This window comes from Dreissena polymorpha, chromosome 11 (assembly GCF_020536995.1).
Source record: "Dreissena polymorpha isolate Duluth1 chromosome 11, UMN_Dpol_1.0, whole genome shotgun sequence".
Lineage (NCBI taxonomy): Eukaryota > Metazoa > Mollusca > Bivalvia > Myida > Dreissenidae > Dreissena > Dreissena polymorpha.
Window position 1 is genome coordinate 11,892,125 of NC_068365.1, and position 27,042 is coordinate 11,919,166.

The window sequence follows — 27,042 nt, forward strand, 5'->3', positions numbered from 1 at the left end:
ATCAAAGCCATTTTTAATACATTATTCTGTGATAAAAACTATATCAATTGGCCACATAGGGAAACTGTCTCAATAACAATACTGTAAATGTATAGAAATTCGTCGGTATGAAATTTCGTGGTTTAATAAAAAACAACCAATTTGTTGACACGTAATTCCGTTGATTTCAAATTTTTGGGGATTTTAGACTGACCGTCATAATAATTTAACTTTTATTAAAACAACAAGAGTAATAACGAAGCATAATCTGTGTTGACAGCAAGACTTGAGGTTAATGTGCACTGAAGCATGAAAGTGTTGCCGATAATTGTCAAAAAGAGCGATAAACGGCGCACTTGTTTGTCCCCGCTCGCTAATTGCCATCAATGTTGTTTCGAAAATATTTGCAATTCTCAGCGCAATCGATCACCTAGTAGTAAAAATTGAGTAATAAGGTCCTCAAAATAACGTGTGAAAACCGTTGTCTCTTTTAACTTTAATTGGCACTTATTGACATATGTGATAATCTGCAAACTGTTAATTTGACAATGCAGGTAAAAGAGATCAATCGTTGATGTACAGTTTAAATACCATACTTGATTTAAAAAGTATTATTATCCAAACACTTATCAAGAAAACAACATATTGTATTAACTAGCATAGCTCAATCAAACAATGTCTCTTGCAAAATGGTTGAAAACGGGAACAGTTCAGACACGTACTCCTACTATAGCACAATTGCCCGACATGACATTCCGAATTGTCCGATTTCGGATTAAAAATGTATAAATAATCGTTGGTACTTGAATTCGTGGTTCAGCGGACCAACGAAATCCACGAAAATTCTTACCACATGAAATTTAATGGTTTTACATTATTAGGTTATGCTACAACAATATCATACTGTGCAGCACATGCTGCAGCATCACTTTTTCTACTCTGGTTAAAAGGCTGTACAATTTTTAGAGATCAACAGAATTAAGAACTGTAATCTAAACAATGTTTTTACTACAAATTGATGGCTTCTGAAAACAATAGCTGCAGGCTTTGCTTTGAATAATCTGTTCAAATAACATATCAAATGTCATTAAATATCATGAGCAGTTTTTGTGACATGTTTGCATTAATTGGACTCAAAACTGCAACATAACTGTAATTATACTGTTACACAGCATTAAACAACCATTTTTTGTGAACAAAAGGTCACTTCAATAAAATATTTAAAAAAAATAATAATTCAAATAATAATAAATGATAATAATAATAATAATTCTTATAATAATAATAAATGATAATTGTAATAATAATAATAATAATAAATAATAATAATAATAATTGTAATTATAATTATAATAAATAATTAGTATTAGTATAATAATAATGATGATTATGATGATGATGATGATGATGATGATGATGATGATGATGATGATGATGATGATGATGATAGTTATAATAATAATAATAATAATTTACAATAATAATTGTTGACATTTGGTACAATATAACATATCAATTATTTTTGTACATTATAATCAATAAATCAATACATATATTTAATAAATTCATGTACATAATAATCAATTCCATATTTAAACCATTATTTGTGACCTTACAACATTAATAATAATTCAGGATTTAAAGTAGACCCAAGTCAAGTCTTTATCTGCTCTTTAATCAAAATAATCATATTAACCTCCATCATAAATTCTTATCAAGCGCTTAAACAGGCTTTGATGATACCTGATAAACTTAATGATACCTTACAAACAAAACTGTCACGAAGCCATGAAATTTGGGAAGATGATAAACATATGCTTTAATAATGGTTTCGCATCTGAGTAGCTGAAAATTGTATTGTTCTTTTCAGGATTTGCGAATGCACACATGTGTATTCACCTTAAGAAGGATTTAGTTAATTTTAATAGGGTACGGTTAACCACATGGGGTTTAGTCATCTTTGGTTGTGGCTTGAAAGTCCAAATACCCATGGGGCTGAGTGAAAAGATGGGTTTCAATTTGAAAAGTTTTTTTGTGATTGAATGCAGAGTGTAGTGTACAACTGTCATTGTTGAAGTTTTGAACTGTGGCTTTAAGAAGGAAATATGTGAGGTTGACAATTGAAATGTAGGATTCACAACAGTTAAATTGTCAGCATGCAGTGAGTGAGCGAGAAAGAGTTTAATTGAAGTGGTGGCTCACTGCACTTTTTTGGCGGATTTTGCTTTAATATAATATTTCGGTGTGGATTAAAGTTTAAAATGTGGTTTTAATTTGATGTGAATGTGTTTGTGGGGTCAAGATTGGTGAACTGTTTGAGGAAAATTCATAGCATACAGTTTGGAGCTAATGTTAAGGACTTATCGGGGAAATACTAGTTGTGATAGGATTTTCATAAAAATGTTTGTTTAATTATTCATTATGAGTGATACTATAAAAAGTTGTCTAACATTCCGTCAAAATGTTATTATTATGACATAAAAAGGAGTCGTTTGAATGTCGTCATGGAAGTTAAAACGAAGAATGGTGAACCTAGTCCACTTTTGTCAACTTTTCGAAAAACTGTTGCTAGTCTGCAACAAAGCAGGTACAAATTTAGGGTTATTAAGTATATCATGTGACATATAAGCCATGACCGGGTAAAAAGGCCATAATGCATATGCATAAAGTGTCATCCCAGATTAGCTCTTCCAGTCTGCTAGTTCTGGCTACCATAACTTTAAATGTCGCTTGTTATGATTTTTGACTGGCGCGACTTTATAGTTATGGACCAACCCCAATAGGAAAGTCAACCAGAAATTCCCGAAAAGTTGACAGTTAACAAAGACCGGTCCAAAACAGCTTTTAAACGCAGTTGTTGGCCCAAATCAACCACTTGATTGGAAAGATTGACATTTTTCACATTTAACTGATATATTCTTTCACAAAATACTATCTTAAACATTTAAAATGTATCTATTCTGCTCTTACATATTGAGAAAAACAGCGATGTGACTGACTTTCTTGAAATGCGAATCTCCCGAGATTTCACGGTCATATTACGTTATTTCTTATTTTAGTAACAAACCATGTGCTCAAGTGTTTTCAAATTCAGAATGACATTTCCCAGTATTTTAATTATTCTGGCTTTTTTTGTAAACAAATTGTAGTGTCAATACAAAGTCAAAGTAAATATTATATAAAACTACCTGATTCACGATGAAATCAGTCTTATAATCCACCAGACGTAATTTGTTAATCACAAATAATAGATTTCAGAAAACGAAGGTAATGTTTACAATTTCAGCATAAAATGTCAAGGTCGATCCGAAAGTATCCAAATGAAAACTCGTCACGTGACAAAGCGACAATGGCGTCAAAATTGTGAATTTCAGACTGATGAGAGTTATTTTCATCTATTGTAAGATGCATTTGAAACATTTGAACCTTAAAATATTCCTCGATGCAGTAATTTATATTCATTCACCAATATATGTAGAAATGTATCCAAGAAAATGAGCTTTCTTTGATTTATAGTGTGACATAAATATGTTACGACTCTGGTTGACTTTCGATACGGGGTTAGCTTCAGCGTACAGGTCTGTCAATACTATATAAACTGTACGCTGAAGTTTCTTTAGCTACCAGTCTGCAAACTCAAATCTAGGGTGACACTTATTGCTTAAACTGGATTTTTTGTTCAGAAGAGACCTCTTAAAACAAAAAATTACCTCAAATGGGGAAAGTGTGGTCCCTGGGGAAAGTGTGGTCCCTGGGGAAAGTGTGGTCCCTGGGGAAAGTGTGGTCCCTGGGGAAAGTGTGGTCCCTGGGGAAAGTGTGGTCCCTGGGGAAAGTGTGGTCCCTGGGGAAAGTGTGGTCCCTGGGGAAAGTGTGGTCCCTGGGGAAAGTGTGGTCCCTGGGGAAAGTGTGGTCCCTGGGGAAAGTGTGGGCCCTGGGGAAAGTGTGGGCCCTGGGTAAAGTGTGGGCCCTGGGGAAAGTGTGGTCCCTGGGGAAAGTGTGGTCCCTGGGGAAAGTGTGGTCCCTGGGGAAAGTGTGGTCCCTGGGGAAAGTGTGGTCCCTGGGGAAAGTGTGGTCCCTGGGGAAAGTGTGGTCCCTGGGGAAAGTGTGGTCCCTGGGGAAAGTGTGGTCCCTGGGGAAAGTGTGGTCCCTGGGGAAAGTGTGGTCCCTGGGGAAAGTGTGGTCCCTGGAGAAAGTGTGATCCCTGGGGAAAGTGTGGTCCCTGGGGAAAGTGTGGTCCCTGGGGAAAGTGTGGTCCCTGGGGAAAGTGTGGTCCCTGGGGAAAGTGTGGTCCCTGGGGAAAGTGTGGGCCCTGGGGAAAGTGTGGGCCCTGGGGAAAGTGTGGGCCCTGGGGAAAGTGTGGGCCCTGGGGAAAGTGTGGGCCCTGGGGAAAGTGTGGGCCCTGGGGAAAGTGTGGGCCCTGGGGAAAGTGTGGGCCCTGATCCGTGTAACAGGCTAACCTGGATCTACACTTTACGCATCTGCATTAACCCTTTGCATGCTGGGAAATTTGTCATCTGCTAAAATGTCGTCTGCTGAATTTCTAAAATTAGCAATTTCTTCGATTTTTTTTTTTAAAGAATACTATCAGAATAGCAAACAGTTTGGATCCTGATGAGACGCCACGTTCTGTGGCGTCTCATCTGGATCCAAACTGTTTGCAAAGGCCTTCAAAATTTGGTTTCAGTGTTAAAGGGTTAAGTCTTGTTTAATCAGAGTGACAAGACTCGTATCATTTCATCGTTAACGTGACTTAATAGCAAAGTGAAAATCACTACGTGCAGACAGCATAAAACCAGAACAGCCTGCAAGTAACTTGCAGTCTTTTCAGGTTTTGTGCTGTTTGCTGCTCACCAGTATCTAAGGGTTGAAAATGAGGCTTTTACAACTTGAATCTAGTAAGAAAGGTCTTAAATTAGATACAACATGTATAACTCTCTAAGGAAATACAAATGCGTGAAAATTTGAATCTAACTGGCAAAGGGCTTAGTAGTTGTAGAAAAGAAGCACTACCGTAATTGCTCTATGTTTTCGGACACTTAAAAATAATAATTTTTTTTCGTGTCCGAAAACTTAGATACGAAAAATATTAACAAAATACAGGTGTCCGAAAACTAAGAGTCGAAAATGGAAGTGTCCGAATAGCGTCAATTGTATCAACGACTACCGGTAATAGCACGCGCTTGTAAAATACCATGCCGTAAAGTATAAATTACAGTTATATATGTTTGCACTGCATTTTAAATAATTGTAAATGCTTAATTTATTTGACAGAAAGTTACTTCAAGGTTGTACTTTGACCAACGAGTTCAAAAATGAGCATGTGATGTACCGATACACGCTTGTATGAACCTGTTATTATTGCAATAAAAAGCAAACTATGAATTCTTTGTTTGTTCATTTCCGATAGTTGTTGTGTAACACCTTCCATTGTTCGTAAAACTTGTAATAGGGTGCATCACAATTTGAACCATTTAGTATTTGTCACAGTTATTTTACTGAGAAGGGGTAGTACCATTGCGGTAGATAATTGAACTGTTAATTGGCACTACCCCTGGTAATTGTCATAACGCTTATGCTATTGGGCGAAACCATTGTTTAATACCGGTTTACAAGGTCATTTACCCAATAACACAAATGTAACGGTCCATTGCCCTCAGGCATGCACCCGCAATATTTTATGATGTTAATCTGGTTGTAAAACCCCATGATCGAAGTGTCATTAGATATCGGAAACAGGTTCGAAATTTGGTAAAATAGCGCTGTAAAATATACTGTCCGAAAACTTAGAGACATAAATAACGGACGAAAACTCGTGTGTCCGAAAATAAAGAATCACGAAAAATAATTATTTTTGCTAAAAAAGGGGGTGTCCGAAAACTTAGAGTGTCCGAAAACATAGAGTAATTACGGTATATACCGGTATGTGTAATTTTAGACACTATCTTGGCATTAGTGTATAATTAATTTTGTTAAGACATTTTTATTTTGTTATGTTGTGATATGACATGTATGTATAGGTAAATTAGTTCATTTTATAAAACAAATTATTAAAGTATTATTATTTGACAACTATAAACTTAAATAACATTCTTAAGATAAATTTTACTAAGCATAACTTCTTAATGCCTTCCATTGGCAAATAAAGGTTACTGTAGAGGGATGTAAAATCAGCTACCCCTGTTTCACCTTGCCTCAAGTCAAATAAAATTTATTGGCTTCAGGCTAAATTGAACTCTTGACATGCTGATAAAATCATCCTTAAAGGTTTGTAAGACCATACTGTTTAATTTCACTTGTTATCTAATTCATTCAGCAAAATGGGCATTTCAAAAAAATCATTCCCCAAATGATTTTGACTTTCAGCATGTCAAATTGTTGCTATTTTTAATAATATCATCATATATATTTAGTTTTACTGCAGTTTAATGGCTTTTTATAACTATTAAATATGTTTACAAAGTATTGAACATGGTCCTGAGGGTCTTTTTGACAGGCAAATACATCATATTGCAATTAATTACCTATTTACTTAGCTATAACTAATACAGTATAACATGGTTTTTAAATAATTGATTTTAAGTTTGGTACAGCGTAACAATGAAAATAATAATGGATTAATGGATTTAGTATTGGTAAGAAATTATCCTTATAATGTAATGTAACAATGTAAACTTATTAGGTCACAAACAAGACCTTGTTTCATAAAGATGAATTATGATTGATTTTCACTATAATTGATTTCATTAAAATATGATTAATCAGTGAAATAATACAATTTCGGATAATACCACTCTGTACAAAAGCAATGCTATTAACTCTTTAAGTGCTGGAACCGAGTTTTAAAGGCCTTTACAAACAGTTTGGATCCAGATGAGACGCCACAGAACGTGGCATCTCATCAGGATCCAAACTGTTTGCTATTCTGATAGTATTCTTTGAAAAAAATCGAAGAAAATGCTAATTTTAGAAATTCAGCAGACGACATTTTAGCAGAAGACAAATTTCCCAGCATGCAAAGGGTTAACATGCTGATTAAGCAAGCCGTTACAATTGAATACAATAATGATGTCTGCATTATTGCATGCAGGTGATAAATTAAACTTTCATGTGATATTTATAGCTGTTTTTTTAACGACATGTAGCATCGAAAAAGAAACTTTCAATATCTAGTACAATAACGTTAACATAGCAGAGGCTTTTCAAAATGGCTAATTATTTTATCTAAATGCAGACACAGAGTCAATGGTGTTTACAAATTTTAATTTGAATGCTTAATTGACCTGGCTTCATGCAGCAGACAACAGATGTTACATAAAGAAAGATTTGAAATTGTTTGCCATGTAATGTTTCATCGCCCTAAATGTGAACTTGATGTGAACTTTGTGCAAAGGGAAAAAAAAGACACATTTCATGAAGTTGTTACTGTTAAATATTCATGCCCTACTAAGACAGCATGTTTTGGGTTTCATTATGCCCCATAATAATGATATGAGACTTGTTCTGGGAAAACAGGACTTAATGAATGTGTGTAAGGTGTTGTCCCGGATAAGCCTGTGCAGTCTGCACCGGCTAATCAGGAACGCCTTAAAAGAATATGAAAGTCTCTTCTTAACAAAAATCCATTATAGGCAGACAGTGTCGTCTCAGATTAACCTGTGCACAGACTGCACAGACTGCACAGGCTAATCTGGGATGACAGTATGCTCATGCATTAAGCCCTGTTTTCTCAGAACAAGACTCACTGTATTCATGCACTTCTAATGTTTGAGGTTTCATTATGTCCCATCAGATATCATTTACATTTAAGCTAATTAAGAAATAGTAAGGTTATTGAGGGTCCCAAATCAAAGTGATTAACTAGTCAGCCCAAAAATGACGAATGGACTGTGGCCCACTCACTGTGCCAAGGTCCTTATAATGTTTGGGGGCTAAATGGAGGTCATTGTAATTTTAGGAAGTCAGAAGAAATATATGCCGTTTCTTATATTTTACTGCACATTTTTAGCTCACCTGATTGCTCAGGTGAGCTTTTGTGACCGTTCTTTGTCCGTCGTATGTCCGTCCGTCCGTTAACATTTGCTCGTAAACACTCTAGAGGCCACATTTCTTGTCCCATCTTCATGAAACTTGGTCAGAAGCTTTGTCCCAATGAAATCTCGGCCGAGTTCGCAACTGGGTTATGTCCAGTCAAAAACTAGGTCACTAGGTCAAAAAAAAGAAAAACCTTGTAAACACTGTAGAAGTCACATTTCATGCCCAATCTTCATGTAACTTTGTCAAAATGTTTTTCTTAATGATATCTTGGTTGAGTTAAAAAGTGGTTCTGATCCGTTGAAAAACATGGCCGCCAGTGGGCGGGGCAGTTTTTCTTATTTGGCTATAGAGAAACCTTGTAAACACTCTAGAAGTCGCAATTTTTGCCCAATCATCATGAAAGTTGGTCAAAACATTGGTTCAATTGTCGTCTCAGACGAGTTGGAAATGATCGAGATCGGTGAAAAAACATGGCCGCCAGTGGGCGGGGCATTTTTCTCTATATGTATATAGTGGCAGTTTTCCCTATTTGGCTATAGAGAAACCTTGTAAACACTCTAGAAGTCACAATTTTTGGCCAATCATCATGAAAGTTGGTCAAAACATTTGTTTTATTGATATCTCAGACGAGTTTGAAAATGGTCGGGATCGGTGAAAAAACTTGGCTGCCAGTGGGCGGGGCATTTTTCTCCATATGTATATATAGTGAAAACATGTGAACACAGTAGAAGTCACATTTTTGGCCCAATTTTCATGAAATCTGCTCAGAACATTTGTTTCCTTGATACGAGAGTTGAGTTCAAAAATGGTTCCGGTCAGTTGAATAACATGGCTGCTGGGAGTGGGGCAGTTTTCTCATTATGCCCCCCCCCCCCCTTTCGAAGAAGAGGGGGTACACTGTAACTCCAATATAACGCGGATGACGGGGTCCAAGCCACGCAAAAGCGTAATAAACGGATCCGCGTTATATGTTTTGAGCTCATTTATTGCAGGGGGCTATAAAAACAGGATAGTATAGCCTATAATATAGGTCCTGTGTATTACCATGCTGTGTTGTCATCCGAAAATACATGCATATAAACCGAATCGTATCGATAACATTATACATACCGCTTTTCTAATGTGCACATTAATTCGATAATCCAAAAAAGTTACAACATCACTTAAAAAAATAATAATCTTGAACATTTATGACGATAAATATGTTTACGAATTTCGTAAACACAACTATATGCATACGCCATTTTTCAGAAGTGTAAAGAGAACAGTGCATTATGGGGCAGAGCTTTCATTGGACAAGCGAATTTAAATTTAGATTGAATGCAATACGATACATGTACAAATTGCTTCATACGCCGTCATGCAAAAAACATGCTTTTCGGGGACGTTCTGATACCGGGCAAAAATGAAAGTGAATCTCTGTTAACAATTACACTGCGTTAGCATGTAAATAAATCGTCTGGATTATTTAATTAATTTCTCGTACGCGAACTGAATTAAATGCCTAAATACTAGAATAATAATGAAATGACAGAAAAACTTGTTTTATACTGTGCGCATTATATTTCAAAGCCGCTCCTTTAATATAGAGTCAAACTGCAATCATATAAAAGTAAGAATGATTTTATCGTTTTGAATAACTTTAATTTTATAATTATCCCGCTTTCACTTACCTAATTGAAATTAGCGCACCGAACCGCTCTGACAGGGAATACATGTAATAAACACCGACTCGCGAGTTTTCACACCTTTATTGACATTACACAACAGATTAACACCAATTAGCTGTCGGGTGGCGTTTAACCTCTAATCGATTAAAATCAGTTAAACGGACGGATAAATCAATCCAGCTGTGATCGCCGCCTTCTTTGAATTTTCTGAAAATACATGAAGTTGCATATCATGGATTTGAATCAGAAATGGAAGGTTGGAGAAAAAACGGGATCCAAGCACCCCCCCCCCCCCCCCCCGCGTTATATTGGACACAGCGTTATAACGGACTGCACTATATTGGAGTTACACTGTATATTGTTTTGCTCATGTCGGTCCGTCCGTCCACCAGATGGTTTCCGGATGATAACTCAAGAGCGCTTATGCCAAGGATCATGAAACTTCATAGGTACATTGATCATGACTCGCAGATGACCCCTATTGATTTTCAGGTCACTAGGTCAAAGGTCAAGGTCACGATGACCCGAAATAGTAAAATGGTTTCCGGATGATAACTCAAGAACGCCTATGCCTAGGATCATGAAACTTCATAGATACATTGATCATGACTCGCAGATAACCCCTATTGATTTTCAGGTCACTAGGTCAAAGGTCAAGGTCACGATGACCCGAAATAGTAAAATGGTTTCCGGATGATAACTCAAGAACGCTTATGTCTAGGATCATGAAACTTCAAAGGTACATTGATCATGACTCGTAGATGACCCCTTTTGATTTTCAGGTCACTTTACGGTCAAAGGTCATGCAAGGTCACGACCCGAAATAGTAAAATGGTTTCCGGATGATAACTCAAGAACGCTTATGCCTAGGATCATGAAACTTCATAGGTACATTGATCATGACTCGTAGATGACCCCTATCGATTTTCAGGTCACTTTACGGTCAAAGGTCAAGGTCATGGTGACCCGAAATAGTAAAATGGTTTCCAGATGATAACTCAAGAACGCTTATGCCTAGGATCATGAAACTTCATAGGTACAGTGATCATGACTGGAAGATGACCCCTATTGATTTTCAGTTCTCTAGGTCAAAGGTCAAGGTCACGGTGACCTGAAATAGTAAAATGGTTTCTGGATGATAACTCAAGAATGCTTATGCCTAGGATCATGAAACTTCATAGGTACAATGATCATGACTTGCAGATGACCCCTATTGATTTTCAGGTCACTAGGTCAAAGGTCAAGGTCACGGTGACCTGAAATAGTAAAATGGTTTCTGGATGATTACTCAAGAACGCTTATGCCTAGGTTCATGAAACTTCATAGGTATATTGATCATGACTCGTAGATGACCCCTATTGATTATCAGGTCACTAGGTCAAAGGTCAAGGTCACAGTGCCAAAAAATGTATTCACACAATGGCTGTCAAGGTTACGGTGACTCAACTTAGAAAAATGGTTTCCGGATTTTAACTCAAGAATGCTTACGCCAAGGATCATGAAACTTCATAGGTACATTGATCATGACTCGCAGATGAAATAATGATGAAACTTGACCAGGATGTTTGTCTGGACAATATCTAGGTCAAGTTTGACATTTGGTAAAGATTAAATGAACCGACTCCTCTCAGGTGAGCGAACTAGGGCCATTTTGGCCCTCTTGTTTTAAATTGAATGCAGGTTACAAATTACGGAGTACGTAAATAGAGAACTTAACATGTGAAACATACTCAAATGTCTGAGCGGGGGGGGGGGGACTTTACTTCAGATATGTCAGAAAAGTCCCCAATAAAATGAATCAAGATTTAATGAAACAGAACAAAATGTAATGTAGCATAAATCACCTTCATAGTGAATGTTTAAACAATTGATTTTAACTAGGCTGTGGGATGGACTGTTTTGGAGTATAACCATTGCCCATATGTGAGCAATTTAATCTTAAATAGTGATCTTTGATTTTATGGTTCAGTTTGTATTGGTTTTGACTCATGTTAAGCAGGCAATACATTTACTTGATGGTTAACTGTTAAGATACAGTTTTTATCAAACGCTCATATTTAGGCCACAACAAAGTAATCAGTTGTTTTAATGAATGCTACCTCCAAAATGTGCAAGCAGGCACAATAATATTAAACTATTTAATTCAATTTTCAATAAAATCAGAAGCCAGTGAAAAATGCAAAATAAAAACTTGAAAATTTTGTCCATATTTATTGTACCTTTCTAACACATAAATGCGAATATTAATTAATTGCCAATAAATTCCTTGTAATACTATATGTACCAGATTCTCCTTGACTTGTGTAAGTGAATGTTCCATAACCTCAACACCCAACAGTTAATTCTTGTTTCAGTAATGTTACTCATAAAATAAGGGAATAGTATAGTTCATATAACTGGTGGCATATCTTCAACATTTTTAGCCAATACATAACAGGCTATTTCAGAACAACTTAGTAAATAGTGGAACATCCTGTTAAATAAAGGACCATACAATTTAATGCTCACAATTTGCATCATCAACTGTTTTACAAAAAAAACAACACAGTGAATATCGTAAAATATGAAGGCATACATGTAACCGCCATGAAAATTAGACAACAAACTTATTTTTTTTAATTCATATGTGGACTGCTGCTGGTGGAATGAGAAAAAGACTTTACTTGATTTTGCGATTTTTTTGTACGGCAAATCAGATCAAGTTATCTAATTAATTCGGTGTGGATGTTCATAATGATTTTATTTAAAAAAAATTATCTCTAAATATTTAGTTTTCACTGTGTTTGCACCACTCATTAAAATCTAAATTTCTGTGACCAATTGTCAATGAAAATATAAAAAAATCATAAAATCAACAAATTATTATAAATCATGACTCAGAAGTTGTTTTTGTTAAACAAATTAATTCTAGATTTATATCACCATAATATCTGAATACAATAAGAATGTTTTCCTTATTTGTATTCACAAATTATTATCTGAAACTACAGTTAACTCATTAGCATAAAATATTTTTTAGTATAAAAGTTTACATTTCATAATGATGACATTTAAAATAGGTTTATGTAATACCTTTAGGCACTATTAAAGTACATCAAAAGATCAAATGATAGTTATGTAATAAAAATTCATCATTTAATATGTATTTTGTTGGTATTGTGACATCTGTCAAAATGAAAGGGATGTGTATTGAAATAGATAAGATCGTATCAGTTTGTAATGGATGAAGCCCTGACACTATTAAATGGTAACCAAAACCTTATGACACCTGCATTTATGTAATATTATCTGTATACAGGTATTATTATGTATTGCAAAAATGTTGCGCTCTTTTAAGACATACGTTGCAATTTCTTTTCTCAGGGGAAAACAGTTTTATGTGGAGTTTGTTGGGGGTTTTTTTTTTGGGGGGGGGGGGGGTGGGTGGAGTATACAAAAGCCCAAAAGTTTTCAGCATTGAATTATTAGTCCAGTTCAGCAAAGTAAAAACTCTCCAGCATGAGAAATAATTTGTGACCCTGCAAGTAATTGTATAAATAAATCTTAGTGAATCCTTTAATTTTATTGACATTTATAATTATGTTTCAAGGATTTAATTTGTTTTAACATTAACCCATTTATGCCTAGTGGACTCTCCCATCCTTCTAAATTGGATTAATTTATTTCCAAAATTAGAGATGTCTAGTATATTAATTTCTATATTTAGAATATTTCTTCTTTAAGCAAACAGGGCAGACCCTGATGAGACGCTGCATGATGCGGCGTCTCATCTGGGTCTACGCTGTTTGCAAAGGCCTTTTTTCTAGACGCTAGGCATAAATGGGTTAAAAAACAACAACAGACATTGTATTTCTGCATGATGGTTAAGTTGCTATTATTAAAGTCTCTGGCCACCTCACTAATAACTACAGACAAATAGCAGAAGTTTGTAAAATGATACATATTCATAACTGTTTCCATTACCTAATTTGGCAACAATCTCGCATCAGTTGGAATTGCTTTTATTTCTGATATATATATATGGGTACAATCGCGTAATTTCACTCCAAGGAATCAAGGAAACACGATGAGTTTGTATGTTGTATAGCGAGGTGGCGACAGACAAGTTGGACATTAATGTAATTGCAATATGTCTAGCAATTGTGATTACTTCGCTATATAGACTGAATTATGACCAACTAGGGACGAGCATTTTGTTTTATGAACTTCAGTTTTGTGGATGCAGTAATGAGTATGACACGTGAGGTTGCTAGTGCTTATATGAAGGATAGAAATTGCTTGGTTGGCAAAACAGTGACAGTTTGTAGCCAAAGATTTTGACACCTGTACTTTACATTTCTCATTTATGTATCCTCCAAAAATGTGGAAATGTGCTGCAATTTTACATCTTAACTATCAAACATTGGAGAAGCAATTATCTTAAATTTAACTATAATACATTTGAATAGTTATGATTTGACACTTAAAATAATATTATTTTTTGGAATATTACATGGATAACCTTTTATTCTTATTGTGTTATTGAAGAGAACAAAACCAATCTCTGCCTTGGAATCTTAAGGGCTAGTTGTTCTTATAGTTGTTCTAATAAAGTTATTATACTGTGGTACACATTGTAACCTTCATCTAGCTAGTTGTTCTAATAAAGTTATTATACTGTGGTACACATTGTAACCTTCATCTAGCTGTGATGTATTGTAACCTTGATTTAGCTGTGATGCATTATAACCTCCATCTAGCTGTGATGCATTTTAACCTCCATCTAACTGTGATGCGTTGTAACCTTCAGTTAGTTATGATTCATTGTAACCTCATTCTAGCTGTGATCCATGAAATAATATGAAACAATGACCTATGAAACCATAATTTATTTTATTTTTTCAGACTGCCCTCATACAATCGCCCACCGGCTAGCGGCAAGTGCCAGTCCACTTCACATCCATCTTCCAAGGACCCAGGACAAGGTCGTACTAAAGGTCAAGGTCAATCTTCCAGCAAGATCCGGCAACCTTCACAGGCAGTAAACGGTAAGTAATCAGTCACCTGGGAGAATGCAAGTATACATGAGATAGTATTTGGGCTTTGTCTTGACAACTAAAACCATCTCAGTATTTGGAACATTTCATCTGCACATGATAATTACTTTATAAATATTATGATCTTCAAAAAAATAAATGTCTGACTTCAAAACTGTGTTTTTGTTGTTGTCAAAAGAGCTTTTTTACTTAAACCAAGAGAGGCAACTCTTAGGATAGTCTTACAGTTAGTTCATTGTACTTGCTTCCCTTTAAACTGCATGCTTTTAATGCTGGTAAAAATCAATACAAACTAATAATTCAGAATTAATTTAAGTTTTATTTAATCCCTGATACCAGTGCACAAGTTTTAATTAATTATTTAATTTCTGTAGTGTTATGTTGCAGGAATGCCTGAGTGATATTAGCCTTTTTGAGTTTGATTTCATTTCTAACCGCATATCGTTGACTCATGGTTTCAACAACTCTATTGGGAATAAATGAAATCTGAATTATGGATTTGTAATTGTTTATAAACTTCCCTTCACTGCAATAATGCTCTATCAACTTCTATATTTAATTTTAAAGAATAAGTTCTGGTCCTTCATGCAATGATTCATCACTATTGTCTTTCTTTGCTATTATGTGCCAACAAGGAGAATTGATATGAGATAATGCAGTGTTTATAAGTCCCTAAATACCTTGTTTTGTTATCAATCATAAATTGCAGGGAAACTTGGAAGGTCTAGGTGTAGTTCTAGAGACTTATATGTGTCTTGTTCTGAGAGAACTGGGCTTAATTCGTGTGCGTAAAGTGTCATCCCAGATTAGCCTGTGCAGTCCGCACAGGCTAATCAGGGACGACACTTTCCGCCTTAACTTGATTTTTGGCAAGGACGGACACTTCCTTGAAACTAAAAATACCATAAAAGCGGAAAGTGTCGTCCCTGATTAGCCTGTGCGGATTGCACAGGCTAATCTGGGACGACAATTACGCACATGCATTTTGCCCAATTTTCTCAGAACAAGGCTCATATAATCCATAACCTTGCATTTTAATTTTTTACTTGACAGATGAATTTCAATAAAGCACTTAAACAACATACACTGGTATAGCACTTAAAAACAAGCACTGGTAATACAATATGCGATGGTTAAATCTTAAAAAAAAATTGTGTTCCACAAACTGGTATTGTGAACCATAAATCTTGCTTAGTTTGGCAATTTGTGTCCACAAGTAAACTAATAAACATATGAGCCTTGTTCCGGAAAAACATAGCTTAACGCATGTGCGTAATGTGTCATTCCAGATTTGCCTGTGCAGTCCGCACAGGCTTATCAGGGACGACCCTTTTTCGCTTTTTTTGTCTAAATGTAGTCTCTTGATGAAAATCCAGTTTAGGAAAAAAAGTGCTGTCCCTGATTATCCTGTGTGGACTGCACAGGCTAATCTTGAACGACACTTTAAGCACATGCACTACGGCCAGTTTTCCCAGAGAGATGCTCATATGTTAACTTGTCTATTTGTGGACAGAAATTGTAATTATGGCATGTGGCTCACATATTTATGAATACTTTCAGGTGTTGAGGTAAACAGCATCTCTGACCCTGGTGTTTCTGCTCAGGCTATCCCATCAACCCCCAGTACTGGGATTCCAATTCCAGGAGGGCGCAGCCTGCCACCTCGCAGCCAATCAGCGACCCCTGACAAGTCCCCAAATAGATCCACGCAGTGTTCAACACCCACGCCGTCTGCTCAGCAGAAGAGCGGAATTCCAAACAGCAAACAGAACTCTATGTTGGATAAATTCAAACTCTTCAACTCCAACAAAGAAAAACAAAAGACAAAAAGTAGTGCAGGAAAAAGTTGTTCCAAAGGTGGTAGTGCAGGGACAAGTAGTGCTAGTACAAGTACTCTTAGTACAAGTTCGCGTAGTGATACGTCATCATCTGTCAGTGCAAGAAGTTCAAGCTCGGCAGACGCTGGACCTAGCAGTAGTGCAACAAGTACCGCAAGTACTAATGACCCTGAGAGCCCAAGGCTATCTAAGGCCCGCCCTATAGGGGGTGGGACTATTTCTTCTGTAGAGCGTGAGAACATCGGAGGATTAACCATAGGTCACCAACAGTCCCACCAGGCCTCCCCCTCCCCCTACAGTAGCTCCCTCCCGGCTACCCCCGTGTCCTCCCTCCCAGTGTCATCCTCACACAGCAGAAAGTCTAGCGGGAAGTCTCCCAAATCCAGCGATGCCCAGTCGCGGATGCAGTATCAGCAGGGGTCACAGACTCTTGGGAAGCCATCAAAAGGCGGGAGCCTGATTCCAAAGTCAGGAAAATCACAGAAATCATCCTCAACGCTTTCACTTGCAAGCTCTTCATCGGGATCTCAAATTCCTACATTCGTGAACTCTGTACCTTCGTCTACCTCAATTCCATCATCAGGGGGCAGTTCTATTGCGGCTCCAACTCTTACTTCTATTCCAAAACCTCAGTCCTCGAGCAAGCTTGCAAAGTCCAACAAAGAGGAGAAAATGCGAGGCAGTGGCTCTTCAAAAGATAACCAGTCCACAGGCCAACAAAGTGGGACCCAGACTGGTATTCCTCAGACACAGTCCATGCAGACAACAAGTCTTCCTAGAAAGTCAAAATCTCATAGCTCATCACAACAACAACAACATCAGCAACAACAGCAGCATCATCATCAACAACAAGTCAAGCAACAGTTACAACAACAATACTACCAACAGCAACAGGAAATGCATCAACAAAGACAGCTGCAGCTTCAACAACAGCAGCAGCAACAACTACTTCAACAACAACATCAACAGAAAGCCCAACAGCAACAAGCTCATCAGAAATCCCAGCAGCAACAGACGCCAGGGAAGTCTGCCACTCAGAATGCTCAGTCTACCACAGCGCCCCCTATTCCCCCCCACCGCAGTGGCAGCCAGGTTTCCAACCCTGACAGTCTGCAACATCAGAAGTCTGCATCACAGACAGAGGGAATGACATCACCCCAAGACAGCTCTACCTCACAAAAACCACGTTACACAGAAATTGAATACACCGACGGCAAGATTGACGGCATTGGCAAAGGTCAGTTTGCAAAGGCAACTAATCAACCGCAAGCGATTGTCAGCAGCCAATCAGGAACCAGGGATCTCAGTCACCCATATCTCATTACTTCACAGTCTGTTAACGTTGTAAAACCAACCTGTAGTTCTCCCAATCCGTTGACTGTAAAATCGGAGGCTATTTCCCAACCTAGTGTACCCATAATGCACAACCGGTCAGCTCAACCACCACCCTTACCTACGACTGAGCCGCCCCCTTCAACCAGGACCTCTGTGAAAAACCAACAGAATATTTCACAGTCAAACAATGCAGGCCTGACCTCAAGTCAAGTATCTAATAGTAACCAACAAAACAGTGGACAGAACTCGCAACCTTCTTCGCCCATCAGGAAAGATTCATTGACGACAAAGACTCCAGATTCTCTGGAGGCTACACATAGTACTAGTAGTTCTTCCAATGATAGTGTAATACTCAATACGAGCGCAACCAACTCTCCAAGGCTTGGAGTCAAACTAGGATCCAACCCGACTCGTGCAAACAATGTAGCCATAGTTCAGCCACATCACGGTGAAAAGAAGGAAACCACATTTGATAAGGAAGTTCGGACTGATGTTATTAGCAAGAATGAAAAGGATAACAATTTAAAAGATAAGTTGTTGAAAGACACTGATAAAAAGGCAACATTTATCGCTGATTCAGGTGAAACATTGGACATTAAGCCAATGGAACCAATCAACAGGTCCATGCATTACGCTCAAGGTTTCATGCGCAGCCCCTACGCATCTCCCGGGAAACCTATCCCTATTTCAATGTCACAAAACCAGTGTTATGCACTAACTGGCATCACTCCAAACCGGATGGGCTTCAACCGGTCACTCATCGAGGCAAACAAATTCTACTCAGGCTCGATCAAGAGGGCCTTGTCGACTGGATCTGGGAACATGTCTTACGATGATTACAGCTCGGATTACGATACATACGATTACATTTCCGGTTACATGTCAGACGGGGATATTCTGAAAGGAAACAAGATGGACGACATGTCATCTGGCTACATGAGTGAGGGGGGAGCCTCGCTGTACGCACGACGTCTGCAGCAGAGGTTTCGGGAGGGAATGCAGGCTGTCAAGGAGTGCATGCAGAAAAACGAAAACATGGGCGACGAAGGTGACAGGTAAGTTGGTGATAATTATGTAAGCTTCTTTTTGTACCATCCTGGGGAGGTAATACTTGTTACCCTTTACCTCTCAGACATGCACTTTTACCGGTTTGTATTCCCTTAAAAATCATATTAAATTTTAAACCTTTCTTACTATATTTTCTTCTTCAAAGCTTCATTTCCAACCCTAAGATACTGATGATCAGTTCAGTCAGACAGTTTGTCCCCACAATCTTGTAGAGCAACCGCATTTCTCAACTGATTTAATGGAAACGTAAAATGTATCATTTCTATGAAGAGTAGATGGCTATATCTCTTTGATCCTTGCGCATTTGTTGTCCCTTGACCCTTCCTTATTCACACATATTGTCCTATCAGTTTTGACCTTGGACCTTGACCTAATTTATAGAAGAGATGTGATTTTATAACATTTGAGTTTGTTATCAAAAGCTAAATACAACAGATATTTCCAAACAATAAGCCATAAATCGCATGTTGCTTTCAGTTGATGTAAATAATAACATGCCTTGTGGGTGGTTGTTTGGGAATTCCATGTTTATCATAGGTTTAATGACTCCATGAACATTAACCTTATATGTGGTGATGGCTTATTGATAGAATGGCTTTTAAACAGGTTCTTGGATTATGGCTAGTTGTTCTTGGTTGATTTATTGCCCATTGAAGTTGTGCCAATGTTCTGCAGAAAAATGCCATACTGTATAAGTAGAGGGGAAAACGTTGATTTGATATCTTCTTCCTGTATATTTGTGTGCTGTCTTCTGGTTTCACTTGTTAATTATGAAGGACATTTTTAATTCAGATTGAATTCAAATATGCACACACAATTTATGTTTATGCCGTTTTAATTGAGCTTGTACGATTATGTACATCATTCCAAATGAAATGCTTTGACATTGCATGTCGTTGTAGAATAAGTTATTTTTAGTCCCCTACCGGTTTCACCAGAGGGGACTTATGGTTTTGTCTCCGTCCGTCCGCCGTCCGTCACACTTTTCTGGATCCTGCAATAACTTTAAAAGTTTTTAATATTTGTTCATGAAACTTGGAACATAGATAGATGGCAATATCGACATTATGCACGTCATTTCATTTCGTTCCGACGTAAAAAAATCTGGTTGCTATGGCAACAAATAGACTAGACATACTGCTGAAAATGGTGGTTTTCTGGATCCTGCGATAACTTTTAAAGTTCTTAATATTTTTTCATGAAACTTGAAATATGGATAGATGGCAATATGGACTTAATGCACGTCATTTCATTTTGTGTCTAAATAAAATTTCGGTTGCTATGGCAACAAATATATATTTTATAAAATCTGGAATTTCTGACAATGGTGGAGCCGGTAGGGGACTTATATTGCTTGACAATAGTCTTGTTGTATGTAATACAGTTTGTATTTTACTTACAAAAGAGTATTGCAAGACAATGTATTATATCTGTCATCTGTTGGGAATTTTAATGACTGATACCCGGGTAATCATGTTCTTTTGAATTATGCTACTTTCAAGTAAGTGAAAGTGTCATCCTTCATAAGCCTGTGTGGGCTGCACAGGCTAATCTGAACAAAACTTTTTCGACCATGCATTTAGTCCCATTTTCCAAGAACGTGGCTCCTACAGCAAAGACCAGTTTGACCTCATGGTGTGAGGAACTGGTATCATTCCAAGAAAAAAATGAAGGTGGAAACAGTTCTTCCTATTTATTGTCAGATAAGCAAAGCACTAACAAGGTGTAGGTATACCAGGGTAATTACCCTGCTACATGTTTTGTACTAGCTGGTACTAGCTTACTCAGGAGTTCATTATTGTTTGGATATAGTTAGTGGCCGGAGAATATTGTGTTTCTTGTAAGCTAATTTGCGAGGTTAGTAAACAGTTCTTGTGGAATGTAGAGATGTATTTGGCAAGAATATTAGGTTAATCAAATTATCTCCTTTCAGTTTTGGATACTCTCTTTCAATGTTACAAAACATTTTAATTTGCATAGTTTAGTTGTATGAAGTTTGTAAAGCACACATTTAGTGCAGGTTGTATAATCCTTTGTTTCACATGCATATCAGTTATGTTAATATAAACTATTATTATAACTTGAGTCGTTGATAAAAAAAATAATTAATGTACTTGTATTGAATATAAATGGCCAAACTTTTTGTCAGATTTCACGTGATGGCTACATGTAGCCTGGATGTTTGATAATTACAAACGGTTTTTAATTAGCAACCAGCAAGTTTTACAAGGGCTGCAACTTAATAGCTTGCTCTTCATGTATTCTAGTTAACAATGTTCTTAAAAAGCAACAAGAAAAATAACTTTTCATGTCTTTGTTGGATAACATGTTTTCTTGTGAAAAGTAAAAATTTATTTAAGGCCATCAGTAAGTGATGGAAAATAATACAAATCAATATTTGCATTTTAATTACATAATCCCGATAAAAAAAGTTTACAATCACGTTGGGGTTCTCATTCTTATGCAGCTTTAAAGCTTGCTATTCTCAGAAGCTGTGATTTTATTCCTCTGGTAAATTAAGCCAACCTGTAAATGAAATTGTTCATTTCCAATAGTCCTTAACGCATTTCCTGCCAGAACAGTATTGCTCAATCTTGGAGCCATCAGATTGTAACCTGATCTGTAGCCATAAAAGAACGTAATGACGAAGTGATCGGAGAGAGTGATTCATGCACGGTTCAATTCTGCATGTACGTATTGAGGTTTATTCAATACCATGATTCAACATGACATTGTATTTTCTATATTGCCAATGAATTCTAGGCTTCATGACGCCTGATGGAAGCATTGCAAGAACAGTGCATGCATGCTTACCTTTCTTTCAGTCATTATTTGAGATGCGTTATGTGTAAACTGGGCTTCATGCATGTGCATTAAGTGTCATCCCAGATTAGCCTGTGCAGTCTGCACAGTCTAGTATGGGACAACACTTTCCACCTACACTGGATGTTTGGGTTTAGAAGAGACTTTCTTGAAACAAAAATTTCCAAAAAAGGGAAAAGTGTTGTCCCTTATCAGCCTGCGTGGACTGCACAGTGCTAAGGCTAATCTGAAATGACTCTTTACTAACATGAATTTAGCCCAATATTTTCTCAACAAGGTTCAGTTTATTACCCTTGCCGAAATGAAATTTCGGAAGGGGAATATAGTAATAGTCTCCGTCCGTCTGTCTGTCAGTCCTTCTGTCCGAAACTTTGTCCAGAGCATAACTCCAAATCTAGTCAATGGATTTACTTTTAACTTAGAATATAAACAGATGGCAACTAGGAGAAGTGCAGTGACCAAAAACCATAACTTTATCAACCTTAGTTTTTGAATTATCTCCCTTTATATTATTTCAAAGTAAATGTTTGTTCCAAGCATAACTCTAAATCTACTGAAGGAATTTACTAAGGGGTCATTTATTTTATTGCAAAGGAATAATTAGTATGTACATGCATGTTTATATATTCTTCAAAAAGAATATTTACAGTATTATGTTATTTCTGTGCTAACATTAGTATTAAAATTGCTTCTTGACACAAGTACAGAGATAGAATATGGAATATTTTTAGTTACATTTGCGCACATCAACAATGTAAGCAGTTTATTGCTCAGTGAATAGGTAAAAAAGTTGTAAATATGTTAATATGCGGCTAGGCATTTCATAGGAAATTGCAATGCCAAAATATTCCGAAAGTTCTTAGAGACTCTATATTCTATGAAGTATTAGCTTGTAAAAAACTATAGCGTATGAGCTATAAAAAAAAAGTGACTTCAGTAGCATTTATCGGCGTTTATTTGATTCCTGTAATGGTCCTAAAGCAAATTGTTCTCTACATGAAAGTGAATAAAGTGCCCTTTTTTGCAGATCACAATATTAATATTTTTACTGAGCTCTCTAGAGCATACAAAAAATCAATCAATGATAATTTGCCAAATTATTGCCGAAGTTTCATTTCCATTGTATCGTGACCTTCAAACAATTTATCGCCCCTAATTCTTCACAAAAACTGATAAAGCCATGATGGCAAGATATCTGTTTAATAGCTAATAGCTTAAATTATTCAATATTCTTACATTTAAAGAGTCCTCTGTGAATATAAGACCAGAATTTCTGACGTCTCTGCTCAGAAAGTAATAGTTGGTGAAGCATTTAGGTATTGATCATTCCCAACAGACAGTGAAAGCATGTGCAGATGGCATGCTGGTACCCCCTCTTGCATGAGAATGAGTCATTCTTGAAGAGTTCTCAGAAATGAAGAGTCTAACTGTGAGCATATGATGATCACCCCTCTGTTGTGAAAATGGTTTAACCCAATTGTTTAGCTGGGCTGGAACTGAAAAAAACAATTTTGTGAAAAGGTCGGGCTAGAATGAAAAAAAAAATTGTGTGAAAAGGCCGGTCAAGTTAGCATCCTATTTTGAATATGGATTTCCTGATGGATTGATTGGAATTTGTTTTGTGAGAATATGGAACTTAAAGTGGTTCAATTAGTATATGAGTTTCTATTGAGAATTCAGTGGTCTATTTTGTGTTAAAGTGTTGAAATATTTAATTTATTAATTAGTTAAAAAGAAAATTGTTGGAAATAAAGAGTATTTGTTAAAATTGTGTTATCATCATTTAAGGTGTTTGTTTGAAATTACTCACTAAGAAAAACAAATTATTGAAATACATGATGGATTGGCAAATCACAGAAAATCACATGATATTTAATTAACGTTTTGTTGTTGCACATATCCGAAATACTAATTGAAATCATACTGCCTTTATTGATTTTAAACATCTGGATGTGAATACCCATACTTTCTTCCTGAACTTAGTGTTCTGATAATTAAATTTATGATTAAGAGTTTGCAATATTATGGAAAGAATTTTACAGTGAACTACATACACAATTATGTTTAAAGCATTTTACCTTGTGCAGTTATTTATCATTTAGATGTTAATGGGTATGTTAATGGAAACAAAAGCATTGAAATGCTTTAAACATAATATTTATGTTGAAATCTGAAAACAATCGTGCAAAGCTTGATTAAAAAATATGAAAAATGTAATTCTGCAGGTGCATTTGGGTTTCTTTGTTCAAGTTACTCGTGTTTGTTAAAATGCAAAGAAATCATGCACTATTTTGCTATTTAGTTTTAGTCAAAGCTTGGCTTTGCCTTAAAATCTGAAGATTATTGTCAATAATATGTTACTGTGCAATTATATGTACAGCTTGTTATTGTTGCAAAAATAGATGCAAAGAATATATGATATCAGTTTGAAAAAAAAAATGTCTTGAAATTAGTTCCATGATTTTTGTATGATTGGTCTCAGAAATTATGCATTGTTTTATGTCCCAGAAGCTATCATAAACAAAGGACTTGCAAACTACACAATATGTAACTGATATTGTTGAAACCCATGGGGAATGTAACAAGGGGAGAGGGGCTGAGTTATGTATGAGAGGAACCTGAGATGAGCAAAACATCTATCTGGGAATCACTTGGAACATTTGAGACTCTTATATCAGAAACAAAAGAAATTTGCATTACAAAAGACAGTTTGTGATCTTTGTTCCTCTGACCTTGACCTTTGAAAGATGTCTGGCAGTATGATGTGGCTCAGTGACTCAAACTGGAACAGTTAGAGGATTACATTTTTGAACAATTTGTATTTTGGAGGATTTGTGAATTTAAATATTTGGGACTACTCAAACAGTTTATGGTATACTTTCTGCAGATCAGTGTGATGTTGACGTTGTGTGCAATAACTGTTCAGAAACAAGTATTTTGGTTACTCTATTAATAATGTGGGGTTTTGTTATTGATTGCAGTACTTCAAACAAAAATTAATTATTATGCTTAGAAATGTTAGTAAGGGTTACTCACAAGCTACATTTAGTAATTAAAAGAAAATATAAAATCATAGCCTGTTTAGTGCAATAATAGCAGATTATTATATAACTATAAATATCATCAAATTAGCTAGTGGCATTCCAAACATGAGGCCTTTGCAGAGACAATAATTTAATTTCAATGAATAAATGTTTGCAAATCTTTGACTGCAATCACATTAATATGTAAATACATCTAACACATTTAGGAACTCTGGATTCAATCTTAAGGGGAGGAATAAGGAAATCTTTTGTGACAATTAATTGAATCCAGTCTTTTGAAACCTTCTATAACATAACTTGATAAGGGATGAGGAGATGTCCTGATTGAAAAATGAGGATGTCAGAAATCTGAGAATTGATGCTGAATCTGGGAATATTAATGGGATTGTTGTGAAAAATATTGATTATTTCTTTCCTCCTTTGAGGTAGGCTGAAATTTGTTTTGTTATTTAATGCTGGTAAGATGACTAAAATGATCTTGACATTGCTTACTGTATCAGTAGCTCTAAAAACAATCAAAGCATGAATGGATACTTCAGAAAGTTGCATTATTCTTTCAGCAGAATTAAGAAATGTTTGCTGTAATAGTGAAACTGTCATTCTGAGAAAACAGGGTTGTATGCTTGTGTGTAAAGTATTGTCCCAGATTAGTCTGTGCAGTATTCACAGTCTAATGAGGGACAATACTTTCCACTTTTATTGATTTTTTTCGTTTAAAGAAAGTCTCCCTGATACGAAAAATTTCCTCAAGAAGTTGTATCTCTGATTAGCCTGTGCTTAACTGGGACAATTAACACTTAATGTCCATGCATTAACTGGGACAATTAACACTTAATGTCCATGCATTACCTGGGACAATTAACACTTAATGTCCATGCATTAACTGGGACAATTAACTCTTAATGTCCCACAATTAACACTTAAAGTCCCACAATTAACACTTAATGTCCCACAATTAACACTTAATGTCCCACAATTAACACTTAATGTCCCACAATTAACACTTAATGTCCCACAATTAACACTTAATGTCCCACAATTTACACTCAATGTCCATGCATTAACTTGGACAATTAACACTTAATGTCCATGCATTAACTGGGACAATTAACACTTAATGTCCCACAACTAACACTTAAAGTCCCACAATTAACACTTAATGTCCCACAATTAACACTTAATGTCCTACAATTAACACTTAATGTCCATGCATTAAGCCCCATTTTCTCAGAGCGAGGCTCATATTTCTGGACACAAAATTTAGAACAGTGAAACTAAAGCTAACAGGCCATCTGGTAATCAGTTGGACCTGTCACACAAGTGACAAGTCTAGTGACTATGTTAAGATACAGAGAGTTGAATGAAGCATCTGAGATTTAACTGATAGGCCTCACCTAAAGAGTCAGGTGCTGAACACAAAATATGAAGCAACTATGAAATGTTGAATTAACCAGTATTTTGTCATTTTTCCTTCTTTATTTCTTTATCTAATGTTTACATTTTTAACCACACCCAAAACATGTGTTGCGCAAGATTCTCTTTCTTTGGGCAAGTATTCACCAGGAAAATCACAGGAATTTGTGAAATAAATATGCTCTCGGAGGTTAATTAATAGTTTAAAATATGAATTGTTAAAGATGATTTTTTGTGTGCATTAATAATATTTTAACTATTATTAATTATCAAAAAAGGGTTAATGCTTGAATGCAATTAATACTATTAATTGTTAACCAAGGCAAACTGCTCGGTGTCATTTCATGGTTAGACTTGATACTCACCTGTTATAATAATTTCAGCAAAAGGAACTCTGTTATTACTTGATTACCTTGCTAATTAGATTTATTCTGACACTTAAAGATACCTGCGTCATGCACTAAGAATTGGTAGACTGTAGACAAGGAGCAAATTCAAACAAGTATTAATTTTTAAGTGGTTCGGTCTAAGAGAAAATTACTGTGCTGTATTATAAGAACCATCAATTAATGTTTTCAAGTAGACATAACTGGTAATTCTAATGGATTTTCTCTGGTAAAAATTAAACAGTATAATAATAATTACTTCATTAATTATGGGTTCTACAAATCACTGGATAAAAAATTAAATAATACATATCTTCCATGTTATCCATATTATTTCAACGTGAATTCCATTTACCCGGTAAGGTTAATTCGTTTCAATTTTAAGGTATTGACAAGTGTAACAGTTCAAATGACTT

The 27,042-nt window shown here is 36.1% G+C and overlaps 1 protein-coding gene and 1 long non-coding RNA gene across 7 annotated transcripts in view; one reads left to right on the plus strand and one right to left on the minus strand.

The window, feature by feature from the left end:
• The window catches only part of LOC127849528 (uncharacterized), a 145,590-nt gene extending 137,215 nt beyond the window's left edge, over nucleotides 1-8,375 (minus strand). Inside the window, exon 1 of the long non-coding RNA XR_008034893.1 lies at nucleotides 8,204-8,375. This is a non-coding gene — a long non-coding RNA (uncharacterized LOC127849528). The remainder of the gene's footprint in view (nucleotides 1-8,203) is intronic.
• LOC127849524 (neuron navigator 3-like) overlaps nucleotides 1-27,042 on the plus strand; it is a 200,169-nt gene that overhangs the window by 79,335 nt on the left and 93,792 nt on the right. For 5 of the 6 annotated variants that reach the window (XM_052382148.1, XM_052382147.1, XM_052382145.1 and 2 more), the window contains exons 6-7: nucleotides 14,568-14,710; nucleotides 16,280-18,947. In XM_052382148.1, coding sequence (XP_052238108.1) covers nucleotides 14,568-14,710; nucleotides 16,280-18,947 — 2,811 coding nt within the window. Of the gene's footprint in view, nucleotides 1-1,762; nucleotides 2,567-14,567; nucleotides 14,711-16,279; nucleotides 18,948-27,042 lie in introns of those variants that run through there. The other variant, XM_052382150.1, reaches the window with a different exon arrangement.